The following is a 21,026-nucleotide window of genomic DNA, read 5'->3' as shown; positions in this document are numbered from 1 at the left end:
TATATCTGTGGCTCAGCTTTTAAGTTGTGCAAATTGGTAATAAATTAAGGACAATTTTAAATCTCATGAATATGAATATGTATTCTGAAATGCATTTTTATCTTTCCCTTTTTAATGCCAGGTTTCACTAATAAGCAGATGTCTTTGAGGGGTTACCTCTAACAAGTATAGGAATGCCCAATCCACATTAGATCCCATGCATTTGATAGTATTTACTCTTTATTGGTCACCTAATTAATATCCTACAAGTAATTAACAGAGGACTATTAATCTGCCCTTAACTTGTATGTACAAATAAATAAATATTGTATCTTCCTGTCCTTAGCATGCTGTGTGTACACAACAACTTCAAGTACTATCCTACAGAAGAGCAAAATGATTCCTTTCACACTGTATCCATTTGTTGATGAAGTCAAGTTTTTTTTTATTTTCTTTTCCTTTTAAGCTTGCTGTGGCCTTAATGGTAAAGTTCTTCTTTATTTATAGAATATATATATCAAGTGTGATGGCCTACATACAATATTTGATTTCATGACATAAGATATGATTTTACTCTTGAGTTTGTGTTGCTATCTTGTCTTATATTTGACTTATATATAGTTAGTGTGTCTTATTCTGTGTTTTTATTTGTCCTGTCAACCTTCTTTTGAGTAACACAAAGGTATGTATTTCTTTTCATTTCCATCATATCAGTATGTTTATTTGCTTGTAATTCGATGCTCAGTAATAGTTATGCGCTCACACACTCACATACAAGAACGCTCACAGTAAATTACTGTAGTACTTCTTACTTATGCCAATATTACTCATCTGAGTCATAATGTGTTAGTATTTGCTGAGTTTACATTATTCACACAATAAAAGTCAAAATAATTTCTAAAGTACTTAAATACTATCAGATGAGCACCAAATTATTACAGGTAGATATGGCATCAACAAAAGAATAGTTTCTGAAATATTGCAGTACGTTGTTAGACGAATTGTGATTATGAATACTATTATAGTTTTTAATACTAGTAACTAATGAAGAAAAACAAAATTTTTAGTACTTTCAGTAACAACAAAAAAATCTTAAATTTGTTAACTTTACAACTGCCACAATATTGCAGGGATATAAACCATTACGTATTAGTTAAGTATAGTCACGTTTTCACATGAACTTTACCACCATTCACGTTGCCATGTAAATCTATCCCTTTGAACAGGAAACCACAAAAATTTATCTATGCACTTCAGTCAAATTACAAAAATCTCTACAGACAAGAATACCAAACGTTCACACCATAACTTTTTTAATCATTTCAGTAAAACTGAGCGTGATCATAGGCCTACATTTCCCCTTTATTCATTGTAAACTCACCTGCTATGTATTTCAGGAAGTTTGAGTCATTGTGTTTACCAGTATCTTTCAAACCAATCGCTTGATTGGTATGGTACTTTTAAACAGAGTTTCTCACACCCACCCCTAAATTTTGATAATAAAATCCCATGTCCAAATACAGATTTTAAAGGCACCTTACTTTTTAATTAATTCGGACAAGCACTCTTGGGATACTTATCCCTCCAATCATCCACCCTTCCTCATTCTTTAAACCTCACTTCTCCCTTTCTCCACAATATTTTTTAAGTAATTGAATGTTTTCAGGCACATATTAGCATTGCAATTTTTCAACTGAACAATGTAGTATGATGAAATGAGCTAACGACCTACATGGCTATACAGTCAACCCCTGCTGTTTGCAGACTCACCCATTCGCGAATTTTTCTATGGATCATATATACCCATTATTTGTAGAAAATTTTCCTATTCACAGTATTTTTCATGGAGATATATACAAAAATTACATATTGCCTTTTCATAAAATTTTTGTGACTAAATGCACTTTTTGTGCTAGAACTATTGAAATACTCAGGTATAAGTATTTTATATAGGGGTTTTTTGTTTTAACTATCAAAATATAGGTATTTCTAAGCATTTTTAGAGGGGTTTTAAATATTTGCCGATTTTAGCTATTTGTGGCGGGGGCTGTGGTACCCATTATTTTTTATTATGTATGTAGAACAGTGAATTTAGAATAGTAAACATGAAATAACTTTTCATCTTAAAATTATACACACAAAATAAAAACAATCACATTCGTGAAGAAAGTAACATACACTACAGGTTGTAATGACATAAAGGAAGAATAGGTAAGCAGAAGAATATTGGAGTCGAAGAGGAAAGTTGGGGGTAGTGAGAACTTTACTGTAGGTAGTAGATACTCGGGACAAGTTCGGTGTAACCAAACTCGTAAGTCTGAAACTGTTAATCAGTTTGCTGGCTACCCTATCAAATTTAAGAGTAAAGTGCTTAAAAAAACTGAATTTGGAAATTCATTTTATTACCAAAAATTAGGGGAGGGTGTGAAACACACTGTTGCAAAGTAACACTGATCCATCAATTGATTTGACAGATAAAGGCAAAAACGACAACTAAAAATTCCTGAAATACATAGTAACTTAACCTGTAGTGAGGTAAATGCCATTTCAAATATTCCCAGAACATATTCTGCTCATATTACTATTTAAGACATTAAACCAAAGCTGGCAAGTTAGTTGCTCATACTCTCTTCCTTATTGCTTATATTCTCTTCCATACTACAGTTTTAGCATTAACTTGAAATGGTTGATTACTATTTGTGTTCAATGCATTTCCGGTGACAGGGTGAATACCTATGGCTTTCTTGAAGTTAAGCGTCATTTTCTTCTTATACTTGGTGTGACCTATAAACACATTTGAATACTTGTTCCTTCAAACTTTGCATTATGCCAATATCTTGGCAATTGTACTTTTTCTCTGCAATGGAACTCAACCACCTTAATAACTGACTGTGCATTAACTTAAATCGGATTGGGAATAACTTTGAACTTGGTGGTGTGTTCTTGCTCACATCCACTTATTAGTTTCTTCTAGTTATATGTTGCAGAATGGAAACTATCATTCAGTTATAGTTAATGAAATCACTGTTATTTGTAAGAATGTTGAAGTGTACAACAAATGTAATTTTCCATTTCCCAATTACCTGGCATAAGAGTCTTTAGTTTATTTAAACAGATGAATTAGGGGGAAGGTTGTTTTAATATGATGTCTATCCATTTTTGGCAAGAGTTTGCTTGAGGAAGGTTGGATCTGATGTACTTTATAGTATGCCAATATCTGTAAATGAGGCAAGCTTGCTAATGTATTGTTCCATTATAAGGAGCAATAAGGATACTTTTCAGCTAGATACTTGTATTTATTGGAACTCATTTGTGTGACTGCTGTACATACATGGAGAGAGAAAAAAAAGAATTAGGCTGACTGAAAATTTACACCTTGTAGGATATGTTACTCACATTTACATTTTTATAAGAACTTTTAGCCCTTTCATCAGGAAATTAACAATCTGTAGTATATATTATTATTGTTGGTGACTGGTGCCAGTGATCATGAATCTACAGTTCATTTTATGTCTGAATGTAACGCAGATTTTGATTTTACTCTGAAAAATACAAAATAGTTCACAGTCAAGACCATATAAATTCCTGATTATTGTGCTGAAGGTGTCATTCATTGTTTTGATATTTTCATCTCATTGAAAAAAATTGGCTGAATAGTTATGTAATACAAATATGTCTCAAAATTACAGGCTTTTTTTATGGTGTTGCCTTCAAATATGCATAAATATATGTTGTATACAAATTATTACCATTGTGAACTGGATATTATCAATGGTATGCAATACAACAAGTTCAAAGTTTATTTATTACTCAAGGGATGCATGTATACTTCATATAAGTAATTGTGCACAGGCATAAGTATACATAATGTACATGGCATGGATGTGCATGCATATGTATACAGTATACACAATATTCATGCATTTATAGTTAGACAAGCACCCACATAGGTATAGCTACTGTCATGACCACAGAGTTGTTGCCAGAAATAAAGATTGAAGCTAAATTGGGAAGTTTCTCATCATAATGTACATCTTGAAATATTCCATAGTCAAAGATATACAAGAAGATTACAGGGTAATCAACAAGATGGCTCTCGTCTGTGTAGTAGAACATGGCAACTGAAGGTTTTATCACTCTATAGTATTTTTAAATTAAGGTTTGATATATTTATCATAGCTTTAAAAAAAACATACATGCTGAATTCCAAACAGAATTGGTCAGCAATATTGGTACGATTGGTATCTAAGGTAACACAGTACTCGCATGCACTAATCAGTATTTTAGTTTGAAAAGTGCATGCACTTCAGAATTATTTAAATATACTGTAACTTAAATAATTTTGGTATTACACATTTCTAATCCAGTCTTTTACATAAACTATTTATATATTTGTTTAATGTAAGGCATGAATGCTGTGTTTATAACAAGGTGTACATGGGGCTAAATCGAATTAGTATGAAATTGTAAATTATCTGGTACTCTATACATAAGTACAATATACAGTATTTAGAAGGGATAAAAGATACATAGTTGATGTAATAGTAACTACATTCTGGTCTCTAATGTGATAAGTACTATTGACACTACCATCTGTATGGTTCATACAGTGACAGTCCTGAGTATTATAAATGAAATCATACTGTTAAGATGACTTTTGCTTCTGGTGTGTTATAGTTATAATATAGATGAAATGTTGTTGCCTTTAGATACAGCAGACACATTTTGATGTTTCATTTGTATTGCTAAAAGTTTAAATTGTTGGCAGTGATGAAGGCCTGTAAATTATACCAACATAGATTTCTTTATTCAATGCCCATTTTTCCAAAATGTCAACGAGACATTGGGTATTCAGTACTGTTAGGATCAGCTTACTTGTTGTTGATAACACTCATCAGCTAGTGTTTCTTCTCTGTCATATATACAGTCCAAATTAAATTTCATGGTTTATGGCAGCACTCTGCAGAAGTTGTTATCCCATCAGGGTTCTGAATATTTATGAATCAGGGCAAGGAAAGTCTCACAGTGCTTAACACCTAAAGTGGTGAACGCAGTGACATCACCATTACAGGTCTTTACAGGCAGTTATTTACTATACTGGAGCAATGTGATTAAAAAGTAAACATGTTGGAGAATTGGGCCATGTATTGAAAAAGATTCTGACTACTGGTGGAGGATGATGAAATTAAAATCAGCATGATTTAACTGGGTTTGTTTAGAACATTGCAAAACTCAGTGGCTTGAATACAACTAGCTTGTCTTGCTTATGATCCACGTTAGAATTCTAAAGATTTTAAATGCTTTATGATTTAAAAAAATAAATGGCTTTGATGTAATGGATAACTATATGTAACTTATTGTTTATGAAAAACTGTTAATAATATTACCCATTCTTTTTCAGTCTCAGTTCCAGATACGGTACTCGCCTACCATAAGGAATATTTTGAAAGAGGTTCGAAGATTTCAAAAGCAAAAGAGGTAAGGAATTGCATCTTGATTTGTTTTATGTCCTTATTTAAAGATTAAAATGATCTGTCTTGATGTATTGCATTATGGATAGGCATTTTATCACAAATCTCTCAGTATGAATGCTTTTATAGTTATCCAGTCTTTGGAAGTACTGTTAGTATTGAAAATACTAATAGAAAGGAATATACTTCAGCTGTTACATATTTTGGCAGTTCTGAAATAATGAACAATATAAGAAATTCTATAGAATGGTGATAAAAAAGGTACGATAAATTCTGTCAAGTGTAAGAAGTTATATTGATTTTTTGTGGGGTCTTCTGAAAGCATAGTTCTTTTCAAATCACATCGCATCGAAATGAATAAAGAAAAATAATCCTGAATAAACTTTGACTTTCAATACTGATAAATCTTTATTTATTGCCTTTGATTCAGTGTTAGCTTTACTTTCTGGCATTCAGTTTACATGTGTCCTATGAATTCTGTTGTTGCCAGCTTTTATTATTTGATTATAATGATTGCATATTTGAATTTTTACTTTTTTTTTATAAATGAATGTTCAATAAAGTACTGGTTAAACTTTTTGCTATTGTGGAATGCATGATTTTATTTGTATTTATTTCAAGACTTGAAATAATCTGTTTTGTGTTTGTGATAGCATAGTCAAAGTAGAACAATGTTGTTATGAACAATCTTTTCATGGAAATGCTTATGGTAGATTTGCTGAAAGTAGTACTGTACTTGATTATTTGTTCTTAAAATTATGTTAAAAGAAGGTTTTTCTGTAACTGATCTTTTTTTTTCCAAGATACCTCTTCTTGTGTATTTCTTTAAACCTTTTTTGAAGTTACTGTTTATTGTTGCTGTATCCACTACATACGTATATATTGTTTTTGATATGTACTTAAATTTTTTCATAGGATGGATTTAAATTTTTTCATAGGATGGATTTGGTTTTGCACCAACACAGGTTTCTTCCATAATTTAATAACTACAAACTTGTTTTATATTCTTGATGTTTATATTATTCTTAATATGTATAGTAGTATTCTCATCCTATTATTCTCAGTATTTATGATTTTATATTTTTATGATTATACATAGTACTGTTTTAAGATTATATTATTCTTTGTGTTCTAATATTTAAATATCACAAAATAGGTACATAAAAGCTCAAAAGATTTTTATGTACAATTTAAACTCTACAATGTATCATCTTTCAGTTTTTCATGCATATGATTTAGTATTGGAAATAGTTAACTTATACTCTGTTTAAAAACAAAAAAGTGTCTCATGAAACCTGCTATAAATTTATCATTGGAAATGTAGAAATCATGATTTTGTATTTCCTTTAAATATTTTTGCAATGCGTAGTACCACATAATGTAGGAGATATATTCATTATGTACTTATTCTATATGTTTTAGCTTCTGTAATGGTATTCCTTTTTTCATTTTTTACTTTCTTAATTAAATTTTGCATGGATGACATGTAATCATACTAACACAATAAGCTAGATATACTGTAATTTAATGCAGTATTTGGCTTCTGTGGTCATTTTTTTTTTAAACAAAAATACATTTTGGTGATATGATAAAGGAGCTAGGATTTGTAGATGTTATATTTTTCATTCAGTCAGCAGCGACGTACACAGTCTCTTAGCCGTGGGGACACTGTAGATGACGGGTACTACAGAAGAGATTGCAGGTAACGAAAATGTAGTTCACCACTAGATTTTCTGGGCTTTTGTAGGACCTTAAGTAATGCTTTTCATATGTAACAAAAACTGAAATGTACCATGTAACAGTGTAAAATATAACAAATCTTGTGTAGGTAATGAGCTCTGTTGAACTTTGCTAGTTTATTGTACTTACAGTAGTTTTGAATGCATTTAGTAACTTCAGTACTTGTAATTAATCCCCTAATACCTCTGGTATTGGCAGTGATCCAACACTCGAGCAGGCTTGGTGTTATTTGGTGTACTGCATATGACTGGAATGACCAGTATTGTGACTCAAGTATTAGGAAATATGGTTAGGCCATTATTTACGTTAGAAATGCAGACATCTCAAGCCTCTTCCTGGACTCCAATTCCATTTAAGCAATATGGTAAAGTAATTGTACAGCTTCAGTGTCAGTTTCTTGCTAAATTATGAGCAATTTATAGCGTAGGGTCTGTCAGTGTTATAGATTTTAGTGTGCAATAGAAATTGCAAACTAGGCTGCAACTACTTTTAGAAAACAGCCATGTTGCAACATTCCAGAAACTATTCATTTAGAAACTCTAGATCTTATATAGATGGCCTAAATGTTTATAGAGCATGAGAGCAAAATAACAGTTTACCATAAGGAATAGAGTAAATTATATTGTATAGTTCCTAAAAAAAGTTAATTGTAGATGAAATCAAATATGGGACATAGGAGTCTTCCTGTTAGAGAGAAATGTGTATTCATGAAAGGTATAAAGTAGATTTAATCTATTGTAGGCATGGAATTTTATGAACATTCTTGTACAAGTCTCTAAAAGTCATTAACAAAAATGCATGAGGAGATGACATGTTGCAATAAATTGTGCAACCAACAATGATCTTTCTTAGAACAAGGATTAACACTGCCTGGACAAATCTAAACAAATAAAAAGAGAACAGAAGGGAAGGGAAGAGAAACGAGTGAACCCTGGAACTATCCATTAGAAAGGGAGAAAATTTTAGAATTTGGTTCAATATGCATTTAAATCCCCATCACATAAATAAAACAGGGCAGGGATAAAAGGAAGATGGGTGAATTTGTTGAAATTTATAGATATTGACACTGGTCATCCAGAATTTACGCAGGGAGTACAAGACTATTAAATGAGAATATAAAAGATTAAAGTGAGCCAAAATGCATGTAGACTACTAATTAATAAATGTAGCTACAAAAGTATCAAGGCCATCTCTTACTAAATTAAAACTCTAAAGTTGAGTGATTTTACTCTTCCGTAGCAAGTAAAGATGTATCGGATCACTTCTGCAGTAGAAATGCTGTTGACACTGTAGGTCTCAAACTTTTATCAGGTGAAAGCCAAATCTTATGGGGAATGATGGAAATGAAAAAACAAAATGAATAGGGATAGTTATGACGTCCAACCCTAATACATTTTGGGCTCTCCTCTTAGGAATAAAACTTGATCAGAGTTTCTGTTTAAAAACCAATTCAGAAATAATAAATTGTAGGCTTCAATTGGACTTTCTATCAAATGGTACATCAAAGGATAAGTCCGTCGGAGGATGAAGAGTGAATGAATGGATTGTTAAAAATTATTTGTCCATCTCAATTATTAACAGTGCAAACATTGTATGTGTGTACTGTACTAGGCACGACACCCTGAATAGTGTAGTGCAGAGAAAACTGCATTACACGGAAGGTGATACAGAATTGACAAAACAACAAGACATATTATTGGATTCTTTCCAAAAATGGTACGACAGTGACAATATTGAAATGTATGATGTACCTTGTAAGAAAATTGTATTGGTGGAAAATATATATTGGGCAAATTATACCTCTAAGAATCAAAACATCAGGACAAAATCAAGAAATTAGACCATATACCGTATGTACAGTACTCTATTCCTAAGTCCCTCCAGTGCAAAAACTTGCAAATATAACCATACGGCTTAAAATTGTAACGGTGATCCAAGATAATTCATTATGTAGATTGAGCGACTTTGCAGCTTTATGGAATCATGGCACACCCCATTGCATCAATGGTTGTCAAAAGCACTATGTTATGTCTGGAAGAGACTGAGCCATCATATGCAATACAGAGCTTAAAAGCATTAGAAGACAGAAGGACTGCCACTAAAAGAAGCAAAATTTTAATAGAAATTAAGAGTTTCAATAACTCCAAAAATTCTACACACAAAACTTAGTTTAAAATAGGCTTGACAGAAATAACACAGGAAGTAACGGATCAAAGCAGAATGTATGACTAGTGATTTCAATGAAAATAACAAAACCCTTAAATTCAAAGGAAGAAATCATAACCAAAAATAAGTGAACTCCTCAGTACCAAACAATTTACAGCAGAAGGTTGATCAAAAGTATCAAACATAAAGAAATAATAATGAGACCAAAAGTGTAATCAAAGGTTAAAAAAAAGGATTAGATCACACCACTCCTAGTCGTAAGAATAACGGTGAGATATGGGGAAAAAACAACAAAGAAAACATTGAATGATGATTAAGAAACAAAAGTTTAACCTATAACTCTGTGCTAACAACTGGACTCTCAAACCCAAAAAATAACATTTCCAACCTTAACCACACTATTCAATAGAGTAGAAATAAGTTAATGAGATGATTAAATATAAGGTGTAGTTATTTCATTGCAGTTGAAATGTGCTCTGTTGTAGCCATGGGGAATATTATCCGAACCTCAACATAAAGGTAGAAAGTTAGGCCATTGTTTCAGGACTTATTCCTTGAAATAAGGGATTTTAACCTCATTCAATTTTATGAGATTTTTATGGCATTTTGAGCTTGAGTCAGTAATAATAATTGAAAATAGAAAAGGTAGAACAAGTTAATGTAGAAAACACTATTGGAATATTGACTGAATGCAAGTAGTAATTCCATGACTTTTGAAAGTCTGAGGTACACTTATAATTTGCAGTAGGTATTACCTTTTGGATTTTAAATGTTTATTGTACCATAATTACACTTTATTTTTTTAGCCTATACAGTAATTGTTATTTATGCAAAAGTATGTTTAATGTAAGTAAATTTAACTTGAACTTACTTAGTCGACAGTAAATGTTTGAAATGGCTTGTGGTGCTTTTTTTTCTGTAAGTATTTCAGTACCAGTTATTTCTTTTGTGCAAAAATAGATCTGAGACAAGAATGTATTCTGTCCAAAGTGTTATTTTCTTGTACATTATCATCAACTTCTAGAATTAGTTTAGATTTGCTTTATAGTTACAAGCATTTTCTATGGCAATGCTTTCAAATGCAAAATCTACAGCTATTTTTGTCTTCATTTGGCTATATAGTTCTTTTATATAATATATATACATATATAATAATTATATATGATATAGATTATTATAATTAACTATAATATATTATATATATATATATACTCTCTCCTTACTATAAGTCGTGTGTATAATATAACGTATTTTATATTAACGTATATATCTTATATTAGTTTATATATATATATATATTATTATATATTATATATCTATATTATTATATATTAGATCTATATATATATTAATATCATATATATATATAATCATATATACTCTGTAATTTATCTATATAGTAATTACTATGCAGCACCCACACAACACACTCTTAGCTACATTCAGTACGTAATATAATTAGTGGTAAGTAGGTGTGTGTATATATTGGCAAATATTTACAGACTTATTGGGGATTTTTGTTTTTTGATATGTAAAAACAAAACAGTTTAAATATGGTATGATTAAAACTTTTCATTTCTGGGCTCAGCTCGTGTCGCTTGCGCGAAATATCCTTTAATCTATTATTTCTAGGGTAAATGTACTAACACATACAGAGAAATAAATAAAATAAAGAAAAAGGTCAGTATAACTGACTCGCTCACCCTCTAGGAGGGTGTCGGTATGAACACTAGGCGAGTGAGACCACTACCACGAGCCAAAAGCCAAAAGAAATCTCCCACTACAAAACCCTCCAAGAGGGGAGCCGTCCCACAGAGAGAGCAGCTCGTACTACTACTACTCCATCCCATGCTGCCGACTGCTGCGCCTCTGGTGGACATCCTTTTCAGTTAGCTCGCACGAGTCTCACGTGTTATTTTTTTTTCTCTCTGTGTATTTTGTGCCCTTTCTTCGGATTTTCGATAATGGAGCGTGCAGCTATTGCAGCAGCTAAGTTAAGTACTCAGTATTTACGGTTAGTTGGTTTTTTCCGTCCCTGAGACAGTATTTGCCGTTTTTTAGGTATAAATACGTTCTCGGGGTCGGAAGCATGGCAGCATGGTCCTGCCGCGTGATGGGTTCGTTCTTGGTCTCCCATACCTAGAACATCCCTTATTCGTTTACGCTCTATTTTGATTATCCGCTTTATTTAGTTTAAGGTCTACTCAGGTTATCATGCATGCATGTATATCACTTATGTAGGCTTTTTTCTATCCAGATCCTAGTCCAGGTTCTTAGTATCGGCCCCTGACTAGCTTTGAGTGGTAGACTTGCCTTCGGGTTAGTCGTACACTCCTGGATTTTTTCTCCTTTTCTGCTTTTATTTTACCTTCTTTCTTTCATTTTTATTTTATTTATATATATATATTTTGTCATTGTTAGGTTAGTTTGGCGTCTGGCTTAGCCTAGCTCCCGGCTCATAGAGCCTATTCTACCGCTGATCAGTTCGGTTGCTTCCACATAGCTTCTCTCTGATCAGTTGGTTTTAGCCCTGTGGGCCTATATACTACCGCTTTTCAGTTCAGGTTGCTTCCCGATAGCTTCTCTCTGATCAGTTGGTTGCCTAGGCTTGGTTACCGTATCTCAGTTTACCCCGCCTCGTGGTCACTGCGTGATCACGGGACAGCCAGACGCCTGCCCAGTCCCCCCCCCTCCCGCTCTTCCATAGAGTCGGGCGGGGGTGGGGGTGGGCCGGTCTGCCATGCTCGCCTCACATACCCGAGCCTGCCTCCCCCTCTCCCCTCCGCCGGAGGGGCTAGGGAGTCGGACAGACCCAGACTGGTCCCGACCTCTCCGCTTCTCGGTCCGGCCGGGTGGACGTTGTGGGGGGCCCTGGCCTTCCCCCCCTCCGTTACTGCCTTGTCGCTCCGGGCTAGCTCGAGCCTGTATGTCCTCTCGCCCTTCCCTCCTTACTAGAGCTCCTCCCTGATCGGAGTCCTGGTATCCAGCGGAAGGAGCTAGTCCACCCATTAGATGGACCGGAGCATACAGTAGGTCTCTTACTAACCTTACCGTATTGCTGAGTTCTACACTCCGCTTCAACTGGACCTAGTCCGGTTCGCTTGTGTTTATTTTGGTTTAAGTTATCTTTAAGTTTATCTTAAGTATCTTAAACCCATCCCCCCCCTCCCTTTCAATATTTTACCGGATCTCTCCGGGATTATAGCCTATTCAGCAAACAATGCAGGGAGGGGTTATGCCCAAATTTTTTTCCGAGCTCCGGCATGTAACGGAGTTCTTTTGTCCTTTAGTCTGTAAGTGATACCCCTTTAAGATACTCATGTGTCTTCCCACTTACAGGCCACCAACTGTGAGCATCCGGGATGTTCCGCTACACTTCAGGACCCCTGTGGACACGAAGTTTGCCGGTCCCATGCTCCATGCGCGACTCCGCACGGGGACATCCAGGTCTGGTACCATGAGACGTGTACCATATGTTACGATCTGGTGAGCCAGCTTTTGGGAAGGCGTAAGTATTCCATCTCCGGTAGCTGCTCCCGCTTCTTTTAGTACTTAAGTTTTCATCATTTACTTTAACTTAAGGCATCTAGTTTAAGTTATACTCTAAGTTTTAGTTTTTAAGTGATTCTTAAATCTAAAATACGCCCCTCTCTTACAGGCTCCGGCAGTAAGGGATACAGCACTGGCTACCCTGCGGGCCTGGGTCGGAGGTTTTGGCAAGAAAACGCCGCCAAGGGTCAGCCCTACATACTTGAGAACGATTAGCACTATTAATCTTTCCCGGAGCAAGGCGACAGGGTACGTCGACCCAGTAGAGGCGGACCCGACTATTGCCTTCATCCAACAACAGCTGGCGGCCTCCTTAACTGAACAAGACCAGGATATCTCCACGATGTCGCAACCCTGGATATTAATGTTGAACCGATGGTAGGTATAGACGACCTGTTGGTCAGGTAAGTAATGCAGGTACCCAAGGGTCACCCTTGGTGTGACTGTCTCTTCTACCCCTGCAAACCTCTCCATCCTTCCAAGGCTTTACGGGTGATGAATTATATACTCCTCCTGAGGCTTCGGTTAGACCTAAGATCAAGTCTAAAGTGATGACCTTGACTAAGACGTCATCGTCTTCGAAGAAGACGTCCTCGTCTCTTCTCCTCCGCGTAAGTCTCCGGCTCGTAATCCCTGCCCAGACAGGTCTAAAGGGTCTAGCTCCGGCTCTAAGTCCTCGAAAAGTAAACCCAAGGAGAGATCTCGCACCCGGCAGTTTCACCAGTTCCACTACCTTTGGTTCCTATTCAGAGCCTCCCCTCCACCTCCGCAGCAGCTCCGGCTTTGGACTCCAATGCTGGCCTGTTGCAACAGGTGGGCGACCTAGTGGGGTCCCTTAAGAGTAGTATGGAACAAATGATATCTCGCCTGTCAGACAGGATCACTTCTCAGGATTCTGTTATAGCCGGGCTAAGAGAAGCCCCTCTAGCCTCTCCCTCACTCTCCAACACTAGTGGATCTCAGCTTCCTCCGTATGACTCGCTTCCCACGCTTGCTCCATGAACAACCCTTGGAGAGTAGCGTCATACGCCCCCTTCCAGGATGGTCTCATCTCCATACCGGAGTTTGGAACTCGAAGAATAGAGGACTTCGAGTTCTACCCGGAAGGCCTACAGCCTCCTTTCATAGGCTACGCAAGGCTCACGCCTTCGGCTATGGTTCGGGACGATAGGGTACCAAAGGAGACAGTCCTCTATTCTCGAGACCAGATCAGAGAGAATGGCTCAGATGTTTAGAGGACATGGATTGTTCGAACACCAAGATACAACCATTTTAAAAGTCCCTTTACCATTTTCACAAATGGATGAGAGTACCCCGCTCCCGTTCCTAACCAAGATAGCAAGGTCGACCATCTCAGCAGCCAGAAGGGGGAACCCATGCCTCAGTTGAAAGAAGCAGATCCCACATCTCCGTTGCTCCCTTCAATCGGAGAATTGTGGGAAGACTTGCCGAATACATTCTCAGCTGGCAAACTCAAACCGGACTGTGCTATGGAGCAGTTTGGTGAAAAGCTACCCAGGCTCCCAGATAGTCTTATTCAGGCTGAATTTGACTCAAAATCACGACTAGCCAGATCAATCAACTCGATGGCTATGTCTGAGGTAGCAACCATGGCTTATGGTTCAGAACCAATTTTTAAGCTTATGACCAAAGCCCTGACTCAAACGGTGCGTCAGATAGTTCGAGTTTGCCACTGCTAGAACGAATTGTAGAAAGCATGTCCTGCTAGAGGCAACCATTCGACATGAACCGAATAGGTTACTCTCTTCTAACATCTGGGGCGCAGATCTCTTCCCAGAGGCTATGGTTAAGGAAGTACAGGCGAGGCTACGAGGTTGAACCAGAGCCTTAAAGACCGTTGGGTCTTACGGCTAGGAGGAGGGCAAGACCTGACACCTAAAGGTAAGGGACAGAGGAACCCAGACGTTTCCAACCTTACCAAAAGAAGCAACCACGCTTTCCTCAACAAGTTTTCCAGCAATGCCGTTAGTGCAGACAGCCCAACCCTCCACGTCTAAAGGTCAATCACAGCCAATTTATGTGATATCCCCTCAGCCTCAACCCTCCACCTCATACGCCATCTCTCCAGCTTACAATCAAGCCTTCGAGAGTCAAGCTTCTCAGAAGTATGACCGCTCGGGGCGGGAAGGGAGGCAGAGGTAAGCGGTCCTTTCGTGGAAGAGGATCGGGAGGCCCCTTCAATAGGGGAAAGCACTTCAGAGGAGGCCGAGGTGGTTACCAGAACCAATGAAGAACTTCAGGTAGGAGGGAGGCTGTTTCACTTTCGCCACCGGTGGAAACTTCAGCCAGTGGGCTCAGAGCATAGTGTCAAAAGGGCTGGGTTGGAGCTGGTTGACGAACCCACCTCCAGCCAGACCTTTCCGTCAACTTCCTTCCAAAGAATTGACAGAGTACGCGGAGGACCTCCTTCAGAAAGGAGCTATAGCCAAAGTCAAGAGGTTAAAATTTCAAGGTCGCTTGTTCAGCGTGCCAAAGAAAGGCTCACACAAAAGAAGGGTAATCTTAGACTTGTCCCGCTTAAACTTAGCCATCCGCTGCGACAAGTTCAAGATGCTCACGATCTCACAGGTGCGGACCTTACTTCCCCGTGGGGCCGTCACCACCTCTATCGATCTTACAGACGCCTACTATCATATCCCTATTGCAAGACACTTCCGTCCGTATCTGGGATTCAAGATAGGAGATCAGACATTCTCCTTCAAGGTAGTTCCATTCGGGCTCAACGTGGCACCCAGGGTGGGGTTCACGAAGCTAGCGGAAGTAGTAGTGCAACAGCTCAGAGCGCAAGGGATTATGGTAGTGGCGTATCTCGACGATTGGTTGATCTGGGCCCCCATCAGTCGAAGAATGCAACAAGGCCACACTGAAAGTTGATCCGAGTTCCTAGAATATCTAGGATTCAAGATAAACAAGTCCAAGTCGAGATCTACTCCAGAGTCAAACTTTCAGTGGCTAGGCATTCAATGGAATCTATCCTCACACACTCTGTCGATTCCATCTACCAAAAGGAAAGAAATAGCGAAGTCAGTCAAGCAATTTCTAAGTCACAAACTAGCATCCAGGAGAGCTCAGGAAAGGATCCTCGGCTCTCTCCAGTTGCATCAGTAACGAACATCTTGATGAAAGCCAAACTGAAAGACCTAACCAGGATCTGGCGCTCACGAGCAAATGTCAGGTCCAGGGACAAGCTATCCTCAGTGCCTCTGATTCTAAAGAATCGGCTTCGGCGTGGGCAAAAGTCAAGAATCTATCAGTGTCAGTACCCCTTCAGTTCCCTCCACCAGGGATCACATCCACACAGACGCGTCCTTAAGCGGCTGGGGAGGGTACTCCCAAGTCAAAAAAGGTCCAGGGATTTGGTCACCCAGTTCCGTCAGTTCCATATAAACGTACTGAGGCAATGGCAGTGTTCTTGACTCTGAAAGATTACTCCCACCAAAGTACTCCCACATAAAGCTAGTCCTGGACAGCGCAGTGGTAGTACATTGCATAAACAGAGGAGGCTCCAAGTCACGTCATCTAAATCACGTCATGATAGCCATCTTCTCCCTGGCAGACAAATTCAGTTGGCATCTTTCCTCCACCCACATAGCTGGAGTGAGAAACGTCATAGCAGACGCCCTATCCCGATCAGTACCCCTAGAATCGGAATGGTCACTAGACGAAAGTTCGTTCAATGGATCCTTCAAAGAGTCCAGGGCTACAGGTGGATCTCTTCGCATCCCAAGCGAACCACAAAACTACCTGTTATGTAGCCCAACCTGGACCCTCTGGCTTACGCCACGGACGCCCTCCTAGCTCGACTGGAACAACTGGGGGAAGATTTACGTCTTCCCTCCAGTGAATCTCCTTATGAAAGTATTGAACAAACTCAGGACATTCAAGGGTCGAGTGGCTCTAGTAGCCCAGACTGGCCGAAGAGCAATTGGTACCTAGCCAGATTCTGGAACTGGGCTTCGTCCCCTTCGGATCCCCAGTGTCCCAAAGCTCTCCCAGTCAGTACAAACGAAGACTGTGTTCGCTTCCTCAGGGATTCTCAAAACCCTAACTTTATGGATTTCATGAAGTTTGCGGCAAAAAGAGATGCGAATATTGACCCTCAGAATATTCTCTTCCTGGAATCCGATAAAGGGATTCAACTTTGAGGCGTATGATGCTGCTGTCAAAAAGTTAGCAACCTTCCTGAGAGAGTCAGATATCAGAATCATGACAGTTAATTCTGCTATATCCTTTTTCAGATCCTATTTGAAAAAGGTTTAGCAGCTAGCACGATTACGACTAACAAGTCAGCATTGAAAAAGATATTTCAATTTGGATTTAACATAGACTTGACGGATGCCTACTTCTCGTCTATTCCTAAGGCATGTGCTAGACTTAGGCCTTCTGTGAGGCCTACGTCAGTTTCATGGTTCTTAAACGATGTTCTAAAACTGGCTTCCGAAACCAATAATGACACATGCTCGTTTATGATGCTCCTAAGAAAAAACACCTTATTTTTCTTAAGCCTAGCTCAGGAGCAAGTAATTTCAGAACTGTCGGCTTTATCCAGAGATCCGGATCATATTCAATTCCTTCCCACAGGGGAAGTTCTACTTTCTCCGGAACGTAGCTTTTTAGCAAAGAATGAAGATCCTTTGATGAGGTGGGAACCTTGGAAGGTACTACCCCTTCCACAAGATGTATCCCTTTGTCCAGTTTCAACCTTACGAGCCTTTCTATCCAGGACCTCCTCATCCTCATCGGGGCCCCTCTTTAAGAGGGAAAAAGGTGGTACTTTATCCATTAAAGGCATCAGGCAACAAATCCTGTACTTTATTAAACAAGCCAATCCTGACTCTTTCCCAAAAGCACATGATGTCAGGGCAGTAGCCACCTCAATTAATTACTTCCAACATATGAACTTTGATGATTTAAAAAAGTATACCGGATGGAAATCGCCGACAGTGTTCAAACGTCACTACCTGAAAGTCCTTGGAAGCTCTGAAATTCCAGCAGTAGCAGCGGGTAACATAGTTTCCCTGACTCTAGCTAAATTGTAGTAGAAGATTCAGTCCTCCTTTCTACCTGCCTCACCAACAGTTCGTCTATTCCTACCTTGTTCATTAGCATTCACCTTGTGTCTTAGCTGCTTTATGATTGTATAGTGCCCCTTTTGTCGGGTAGGGACACTCACAGATGATTACAATATTGATCTCATAGATGTTAAACCCCTTATTTTTATGCTAGGGGATACATCATATTACAATGGTTTACGGGTTTTGTATATTAAGTCATATACATTCCTGATAGATATTTTTGTGATTGCTCAAACGTATTTATGTATTTTTATATTAATTGCTATTACTCTTTTGATACATTTTGTTACACAGATTTCATTGATGATATGCAATCATTGTACCTATATATATGTAAATTACCTTATGTTATTAACATAATTAGTTTTAAGGGTAATTTAAGCATAGTTTTATTTTAATTTACTGTGTATATGTATCTTTTTAGCAATTATATTCATTCATTTATATTTTATCTTTTATTTGAGACCATATTTTATTTTTTTTTATTACTTGTTCACCTTATATACAATCTTGTGCTGTTTCTCTGGTACGATTTCGCGCAAGCGACACGAGCTGAGCCCAGAAAAAAGGATTTTGACGTAAGGAAAAATCTATTTCTGGGCGATTGGCTCGTGTCGCCAGCGAAATCCCACCCTACCCATCCCTTCGCTCAAGATTGTCTGCTAACTTCAGGATGGCCACCAGAGGCGCAGCAGTCGGCAGCATGGGATGGAGTAGTAGTAGTACGAGCTGCTCTCTCTGTGGGACGGCTCCCCTCTTGGAGGGTTTTGTAGTGGGAGATTTCTTTTGGCATTTGGCTCGTGGTAGTGGTCTCACTCGCCTAGTGTTCATACCGACACCCTCCTAGAGGGTGAGCGAGTCAGTTATACTGACCTTTTTCTTTATTTTATTTATTCTCTGGTATGTGTTAGTACATTTACCCTAGAAATAATAGATTAAAGGATATTTCGCTGGTGACACGAGCCAATCGCCCAGAAATAGATTTTTCCTTACGTCAAAATCCTTTTTCTACTACTCGGTTTTTCGATAATTTTTGCTGTTCACTTTTGCTTTCTGTCTTAGTTTGAACATTCAGATAGATTGAAAAAACTATATATGATTTCAGTGCTGGTTTAACAAATATGCTCTTGGTTTAAGGACTTTTAGCACTCCAAAGACTTTCAGTCCTTCATATGTTACTTTTCATGCATCAAAGTCAGCTTCCAGATAGTTACAATTTATTCAGATTAAGAGATTTTTTTTTCCTTCAGTAACCTACATTGACTTACAAAACAATCCCAAAAGTTTTATGTGGAACTTCAAAGTCTTGTAAGATATTATTCAAGTTGTTGATGCTATGTGCTCTTATATAATGAAAATGTTTCCTCACTCTCTTTCTCTCTCTCTCCTTACGGACAAGTAATGCATCAACAGCACTATCTTCATAGTTTAATTGCTTTTCATTAACCCTGGAAGTTGTAATTACGTAATTATGTAGATGACTGTTGTTAACTTTAAATAATCACTCATTGGTTTTCATTCATTTTTGCACCAATTATGAAAGCCTATCCAAGATTGTTAAAATTATGGGGTACCGTACTTAAGTAGCCCTGTATGAGTGTATATACATATACAGTTGGATGATTTTTCCTTTATGATCAGCAACAAGTCAGGAAGGCAAATACATAATTTGTACTTTTTGCTTTCATTCTTATAGTGATATATGTTTCTTAAATGCTAAAGACTTATGTATCTGCTCATGGACAGGTTCAAGTATTCAAACTGACTGATTTTGCTTTCAAATTTTACTTTTTTAGATTCTGAAATTGAATAAGAAGGTTGCGCAATGTAAATTTTGTAAGCATTCAATTATTAGTACCAGAGAAGAAATGAGGGCAGTTAAAATACAGTTGACCCCCAGTATTCGCAGGGGATGTGTACCACAACCCCCCACAAATACTTAAAACCCCTCTAAAAATACTTAGAACTGCTGATTCTGAATATTCACACACAAAAAAAAAAACTCTGAAATTGCTTATACCTGAGTATTTTAATAGTTTCATCACAAAAAGTGCATGTAGTCAAGAAAATTATATGAAAATACAGTAATTAGCAAATATTTTTCAGTGAAAAATACCGCAAATATGTGAATTTTCCACAAATAATGTGTATATATGTTCCATAGAGAAATCCGTGAATCAGTGAGTCCACCAACCTGAAACCACAAGTAGGCAGGGGTCGACTGTAATAAAATGGTTGTTGTTTATGGAAGTATGACATGATACTGATAATGCATTATAATGAAGGAATTAATTTTTTTCTTTTGTAGCATATCAAGAAAAGTTCTTATAATGTATGAAATATTTTGCTGTCATTTTCCTAATAATACTTTTTGCTGTTTTTGGAAACCAAAAGAATATTTGTTAGCAATTGGCTATTAAACTCTCCTACAATCTGATAATATAACCTGACTTTCATACAATTTAACAAAATAACAAATTGGTTTAATATAACTTTAAAAAACATATCTGTAAATAATGTTCACTTTATTTTTTCAAAGACGACATTGCCCTAGGTATGCTTTACTTACCTTATGTTCTTAGGTGTGATGAAATGAGTTATGAAGGTGAAGAAAGAGGCAGGAGCATCAAACGACAGGTAACCCATTTATTAAATAAAAATTTGACCCAAGAAAATGGGAAAAGATTTATCATGAGTTTTCAGTAGCTGCTTTGCAGTGTATTTTAATTTGACCCAAGAAAATGAGGAAAAGAATTATGAGTTTTCAGTAGCTGCTTTGCAGTGCATTATATTCCAAAAGGCTATACAGAAAGCTTTTGTTGGAGATGCTTAGGTCAGGCTGTATTCATATTGTTTTAAATAAAGATGAGCCAGTAAGTGATAGTGAGAAAAAGAGTAAATGACAGCTAGTAATATGAAGTAGATATTAGGAGTATTATGAGACTGGAATACTATTAGTTAAGTGGGTAACTGGAGTCTCCCTAATATTCTACAGCACAGGATGTGAAAAGAATGTAGATTTCCA

The 21,026-nt window shown here is 37.3% G+C and overlaps 1 protein-coding gene across 10 annotated transcripts in view; it reads left to right on the top strand.

The window, feature by feature from the left end:
• Positions 1-21,026, top strand: part of LOC135222880 (slowpoke-binding protein-like) — a 232,133-nt gene that overhangs the window by 167,588 nt on the left and 43,519 nt on the right. For 4 of the 10 annotated variants that reach the window (XM_064261248.1, XM_064261241.1, XM_064261240.1 and 1 more), the window contains exons 9-11: positions 446-463; positions 5,387-5,457; positions 7,081-7,152. In XM_064261248.1, coding sequence (XP_064117318.1) covers positions 446-463; positions 5,387-5,457; positions 7,081-7,152 — 161 coding nt within the window. Of the gene's footprint in view, positions 1-445; positions 464-5,380; positions 5,458-7,080; positions 7,153-20,583; positions 20,639-21,026 lie in introns of all 10 variants that reach the window. The other 6 variants (XM_064261249.1, XM_064261243.1, XM_064261242.1 and 3 more) reach the window with 6 other exon arrangements.

The sequence above is a fragment of the Macrobrachium nipponense genome, chromosome 8, assembly GCF_015104395.2.
Source record: "Macrobrachium nipponense isolate FS-2020 chromosome 8, ASM1510439v2, whole genome shotgun sequence".
Taxonomy (NCBI): domain Eukaryota; kingdom Metazoa; phylum Arthropoda; class Malacostraca; order Decapoda; family Palaemonidae; genus Macrobrachium; species Macrobrachium nipponense.
The sequence above is the reverse complement of the archived record's forward strand: the minus strand, read 5'-3'. Positions and strand labels throughout refer to the sequence as shown.